Consider the following 6,574-nt stretch of genomic DNA (forward strand, 5'->3'; position numbering starts at 1 on the left):
CTTATGGACTTGGACAATGGGGTGGTTTTGCGAGGGGGAAAGGGGGTGGATGGAAGTGGAAGAAGATATAGGGGGATAAATCGCCATGGGAAAAATACAGTAAAGTATATTATGATTCAAAAAATTAAAAAATTAGCCCTAGCTGGTGTGGTTCAGTGGATTGAGCACCGGCCCACGAACCAGGGGGTTGCCAGTTTGATTCCCGGTTGGGGTGCATGCCTGGGCTGCAGCCAGGTTCCCAGTGGGGGGCGTCTAAGAGGCAACCACACATTGATTTTCTCTCTCCCTCCCTTCCCCTGTGTCTAAAAATAAATAAAATATTTTTTTTAAAATGTAAAAATTAAAATAAAAATCCTGTTTTTTTAAAGCTTCTCAATGGCTCTGTGAGTTCTCCCTTTACTTTTGTAGAAACTTCCCCCTCCCTTCACCCTTGCCCTGAGAACCCGAAACCCTTCTCTGAACCCTTTCCAGCCTCCTACCAATTTCCCACAAACCCTCTTCCCAGCCTTCCCCCCACCCCGACCCCCCCTACCTCACCGCATCTCCCTCCACCCCAGCCAATCTCCTACTGTCTCCATCTCTCCCTGCCCCCATTACCCAGTGACCCATCACTACCCCTGGGATATTTAGGACCTCCTCCAAACTTTTAGCCTTTTCTAATCCCCTCATTTCCTCCCAACTTACTTATCCCTATCCTCTTCCCTCTGCTGAGCTAAGAAATAATTCAAACACCAGTAGAAATTGCCAAGGTTTATTGATTTTTAAAAAAATACCACTTGCAGATTTATTTTTTATTGGAAATATATTGTTGTGCTAGAGAAAATCTTGATAAGAAAAAAAATAAAGTCAGTCTAACAAGTATACTTTCTCCATGTTAGTTTCTAATATCTATTCTCATGCATATTGTTAGTATAAATTGTAATTAAAACAGCCCCACAGCAATGCAGGGTTCAAAAGAAAGGGGCATGCAGTTTTGGTGAAAGAAGAGCAGCTCAAATTCGTCAGGTTCAGTCCATGATCCAAGAGGCAGGGTCGTTGTACAGGTAGCCTTTGTTCATTGCCAGAGATTCAGTGGAAGTTTCTGGAAGCAGCAAATGCTGATGACAGCTGAGGTAACAGAAGACAGGTTGCCAGGAGCAGTCACTAGGACACAGGATCTACCCAGCAATTATTTCATCACGACGTCTTCTATTCCACCTGTGCTTGAAGCAGTTGTAATGACAATAACGAGATGGAAAGGACACAGTGCGGGTACTCCACTCTATGTTTGGGTCGTGCGTTTCAAGCCAGTGGATTCCAAGAATCAGAGGGTATCGTGGTGCATGAATAATATCAAACTGGAGCTCTTCGACGTGGTTTCCAATTTTAACTTCGACAGGTGGTGTTTCCTTAGTTATGGGTCCATTAATCAGTGGACGTCCGTCTACTGTTTCGAGCATCAGAGGGAAGATGTTATTGCGGATGGGCAGCTTCTCTCGAAGGACCACGGAATGGTCAATGCTGTTCCTGTAGGAGCCTGAATCCACCATCGCTTGCTCGAAGAATTGTCGTCTTCCCAGTCGAATTTCAACAGTAAGCCATAGGGTACGGGACATGGATATTGGAAGTGAGGGGGATGCGTATTTGTAGATTGGCCCGCCCGGGTTCCCCCTTACCGCCGGGCCTCGAAGTTTCCCGCCTGCTGGGCACGATGAGGCTTGACAGGGCAATCTCTGGCAAAATGACCAGGATGACCACAGTAGAGGCACAAGTGGCCAACACGGCGGCGCGCCCGTTCAGCCTCACTGAGGTGTGGGCGGTTGCTTGCATCCTGCACAGGTCTGTTTTCAGCTGGCGGACTCTCGGGCCCAGCTCTCTCCTCAGAGGCATTTGCCCCTTCTGCATTGACATCGGGCTTACCGCTTTGCTTCTCTTCTAGGCTGCTGCACTGGGTGATCACATCAGAGGGGTTGGTGGCTGGGCTTGTCTGAGACAGTTCATCTCGGATGGAACTAGCAAGCCTTTCCTGAAACTGGATGCAGAGGCTACTTTCATCCCAGTTCAGCACCTGAGCGATGAGGTGGAAGTGGGTCACACACTGGTGGACAGGGTCCTCCCCCTGGCAAAGCTGACGGCAGTGGTGGTTGGCATCATCCACGGTTTCTGGATTGTCAAAAGCATCCTGGAGCACTTGTATGAAGCTTTCAAATTGCTCCAGCAGGGGGCTTTGAATCTCTACTAAGGGCTGGAACCACCTTCCCGCCTCACCTGAGAAGCGGTTGCCAACAAAGCTCACTAAGGCTGCTTCCGTGGGATACAGGTGCCCTCTGACTCTCACGTAACTATTCAGCTGAACCAGGCCCTCGGGCAGCTTCGGGGCCTTCCCCTTGAAGGGCAAAGGGTACTCTAAGGGGAAGGCTTCGGCCTCTAACCCACTGGGGAACTGTAGCAACTCGGAAGCGGCTGGTGTCTCAACAGCTATTAGGCCCTCCAGGGGCTCCTGGGGCAAGTGAGACTCCAGAGGTTCCTGGGGAGCCTGAAGCTCACGGGGCTCCGGGGATGCTGAGGTCTCCTGGCCTTCTGGTGTCTCCTGGGGCTCCTGAGCATTTGGGGGATCCCGCAGCCCTGAATTCTGGGCCTCCTGGGCCTCTGGGGCATCTTTGGTATCAGGGGCCTCTTGGGCCTCCTTGACTCCTGGGAGCTTGTGGTCCTCCAGGGCCATCAGGGGCTTCTCAAGCTCCGTAGGCTCTGGAGGCTTTTGAGACTCGCAGGCCGATGAGAGCCCCTGGGCAGTTGGAAGTGCCTGGGGCTCTCTGGGCTTCTGGGACTCCTCAAACCCTGGGGAGTTTGGGGGGTCCCAGGATGCTGAGGGATCGGGGGGCTTTGAGGGTTTGGCGGGCTCCTGGGTGGCTGCTCGGGGCTTCTGGAGCTCTGGGATCTGGGCCTGCAGGGCAGCATTTTCTTCCATCAGCCTCTGCACCCGGGCCTGCAGAATTTCATTCTCTAGTTTCAGAGCAATATAGGAGGCTGCAAAGTCCTCCACCATCTTTTGAGGAAATGGGCTTGCTTGGGCAGTTTGCTGCCAAGAGAGATTGCGTGAGCTCTTGTGAGGCCTCTCTAAGAGCTCGTCACGGGCAGATGTCAGGCTCCTTGAGTTTTCCAGGAGGTGGGGTTGTGGGCCCTGCCAAGGTTGATTAACAGGAGCCTCTGGGGAGCGGCAGAGGGAGGTATCTCGTGATACACTGTGAAGAGAGTAGGATCTGAGGATCAGAAACTGTGGAAAGCACTCATTCAGAATAAATCAGAACAAAGGCTGCCCGACAGTGCTGGGTTCTTTTTACCGTAGGCTCATATTTACGAGCTGGGTCCTAGATGCCGGCTCTGACCCCGTGACATTTTACAAACAGCATCTGACCCAGACGGTGCATGTCATTTTGCATTCTCCTTTTGAAACTTAACATGATATTAGAAACAATTTCTCCATACTCTTTTCTGTTTTACATAGTCTTGAATTTCTAATGTCTGCTTCATTTCTCAGTGTGACACTTGGATTTTAACAGCTGCTTTCAATGACTAACTCATTCGAGCACTGTGGGAATTTTAGGCTCTGTGGTGGGCCAACCCAAGAGATATTTTTGGGTGGCTGGGGTAGGAGGTGGGGGGGGGGGAAGCTCGTTCTGACACCTCAGAAATCATACCCCGTAAGTAACCGCACAAGACCAGCCACAGGAGAAAACAAGCAATCGTTGCCTAAATATATATGTGTATATGCGTTAGCAGACACATGCATATTATTTATAAAATGGCTCAAAATAGTTAAGAAAATAATCTTTATAAATGTACGTTACCATTCAGAGACTTAGTCCAGGAGCTCTGCTGTCTGCGCACCCATCGCTGAGGAGGGGAGTGTGTGAATGGCTGTGGAGGCTTTGCCTTTTCTGCACACACTGAACTCAAACAAACACACCCACTCCCAGAACACGTTCCAACTCTCCTCTGTAACGTAGCTATTTTGAGTGTGGAAGAGTTTTTTTTGACAGTACCTCACAGTTTAGAGCCGCAAGGAAAGTAGGATGCTGCGCCGATGTGAGACAGCCTCATGTACTCACTCCTTGGTTACATTAATAAATATTTGGCCAGGAAATTGGGAGTAATACCACTGCCCTTGTGAAAAGTTGCAAACATTTCTGAATGACCACAGTGGTTTGGGACTTTAATTTTTTATGTCTGTCTCATATAACCTCCCCTCACTCTATCCACACTGGGCTGTTTGTTTAATTCTCACTCAGAGAGCAGCCTGCAGCCCCCCCGGCCCCTTCCCCCGCCCACCTATTCAGTCCCTAGGGTCCCTCCCTGCAATGTTTTCTTGGAAATGTTACCATGGACAGATCTAGGCAACATATAATAGGATAAGACGGTGGATGAGGCCAACTTTGTCGAAGGGTACTTGTAGCAGATGTGCAGGGTCCCAGGCTCCTTCTGAATGCCTTAGCCCAGGTTTCCTGTCTTCCCTAGGGCCTCTCGGGGGCTCTAGGCAGCGCTCAGGTGTCCGCTAAGGGCTGGGCACTTGAGAATTAACCTTGAGCAAGATCTCACCTTCTCTTCTCATGGCAAATCCCAGGCACCCCCTGGCCATGGACCATTTGGCCATTTTAGGTTAAGGCTCAGAGGCGGCTGTTTTAAGCCCAGTAAAGAGTGGGGTTGGGGATTGTCTTTGGCCACTTCAAGCCACAGATCAAGTCAGTCATGCTCCCAGGTCGCCTTTAAAAATGGTCAGTTCCACATTAGTCAGCATAATAGGATAAACCCTGGTGGTGGAATATGCCCAAACCACAGCAAATGGACAGGCTGGACTAGCCGGAGCCGAATGAAGAGGCTTTGAAAAGAAAAGGAAAATATTTTGCAAATCAGGTTATATTTCCTTCCTCCCTCTTAATGTTTTATTCTTTAGAAAAACACCACACATAAAAATACGGCCATCATCAGGGAATAACGTGTTCTATTTATGTGCATTTTTCAGATAACTGAAGACTTCCCTTGGAGAATCCAAAACACACAGTGGATATTTACCTTACCAATGAAAGAAAATCAGAGAAATATTTATAGCAAGGACTACACTTCTTTCTCCATTCTTAAGTAAGTGATTTTGAACATAATTTAATTGATTTGTTAATGGTTTGGGGTCACACTTACACAAACCAGTTCCTTTCCTGTGTTGTAACACCATGTTACCTTCTAAAAGCTGGGAGAGGTATAAAGTGGCCCGTCTCCAAATTCAATATCTCCGAATTGCTATGCTTTCCAACTTCTTGTAATTTATTTTCCTTTTGTATTTTATTTACTCTTTTTGTTATTAGGCTGTCATACAGCCCTTTACGAAACGGTTATTTGTATGCCTGTGTCTCAGAAGTATATATAAGTTTGGCAAATTATTTAGTCCTTCGAAAACTTAGTCTAAAACTCAGTGTATGAAACTGTAAAATTGAACTATTAATTGTACTTTATAGAATTGTTGCAAAGATTTAGTGAAATAATGCTTGGAAAAGATTTAACACACTTCCTAGCAGCTAGTAGTACCCAATAAATGTTAATAAGAAGAATAAGAAGAAGCCACAGTAATCTCACTTTCTTTCTAACTACCTGTGAATTGGAAAATGGATAGGTACCCTTGCTGGAATTGTGTAGGGCTGACCAGACACTTGCCTATGATGAAATCTACAGTGCATGCACTTTACGGCATTGATTTTTTCCCCACTCAGAGGGGTTTTTTTTTTCTTCTTGACTGGGTTATGGATGATTTACTTTACCAAATAATACTCTAGAATAAGAACTGGCGGCACCTAAGCGGGGATGATGAGATGATGAACAAGGGGATTATGGAGCAGCCAAGATAGATGTTTAAAACGTCCACGGACCAAAGCACTGAACAGTGCCTCGCCTACAGGTCTATTTACCCAGTGGGTAAACATGGGGGCCCCTTCATCCCCTCTCATCCCCGGCAAAAGAGCAAAGACCAAATTCAGTGTTCATAAATACAAGTTCCAAACTGCCTAAGCATAGAGAATTATTCTGAGTGGAAAGAAAGAGCTACGCTGACTTTCTGTCAAAACGCCTAAAGTAGTTTTAATATCCTGAATTACTCAAGTAGGAAAAGGAGAGGAATCACATGCAAACTCTCACCATGATTCTCCTACACTCTGATCCTTCCTATACTCACAACACAATCAAACGTATGCAGCCTTTTGACTGGTCATGAAAGCAGTTTAAATGAATGAGGTGTTGTTAACTGGGCAAATACAGTTTTAAGGAAAAAGAGAAGACAAATACATTCAGTGAACAGATATGAAAAAGAGAGCAGTTATGCTCGGTTTCTCAGTAAGTTACACATGTTGATTGTTAGCTTAGGGGAGAGGGAAGGGAAAGGTTAACTAAGATAAAATTCCATTTCGTACATTCCAGCAAGATTCATCGTTTTGTTTTGTCGGCACATGCACAATCTGAGACATTTGGGGTCTCTGCCCGGGTCTTCCTCCCGAAAGCTGGGTGGGCTGCATCTCCAAGCGACGGAAGCTCCTACTCCTCCCTCTTCCCACCC

General features: G+C 47.1%; 1 protein-coding gene across 1 annotated transcript; it reads right to left on the minus strand.

Moving 5' to 3' along the window:
• Nucleotides 1-1,634: 1,634 nt before the first annotated feature.
• RTL3 (retrotransposon Gag like 3) lies at nt 1,635-3,961 on the minus strand. Its single transcript, XM_045847435.1, has 2 exons — nt 3,828-3,961; nt 1,635-3,221 (listed from the first exon to the last, which is right to left on the minus strand). The coding sequence occupies exon 2, from the start codon at nt 3,023-3,025 to the stop codon at nt 1,652-1,654; it is 1,374 nt and encodes a 457-aa protein (XP_045703391.1). The 5' UTR covers nt 3,026-3,221; nt 3,828-3,961; the 3' UTR covers nt 1,635-1,651.
• Nucleotides 3,962-6,574: the final 2,613 nt, after the last annotated feature.

Source organism: Phyllostomus hastatus, unplaced genomic scaffold, assembly GCF_019186645.2.
Source record: "Phyllostomus hastatus isolate PE091 unplaced genomic scaffold, TTU_PhHast_1.1 phas_contig_551, whole genome shotgun sequence".
Classification (NCBI taxonomy): Eukaryota; Metazoa; Chordata; class Mammalia; order Chiroptera; family Phyllostomidae; genus Phyllostomus; species Phyllostomus hastatus.

What these genes read in the sequence shown, in the direction of transcription:
- RTL3 (XM_045847435.1), bottom strand. Translation starts at nt 3,025, where the DNA reads ATGGTGGAGGACTTTGCAGCCTCCTATATTGCTCTGAAACTAGAGAAT.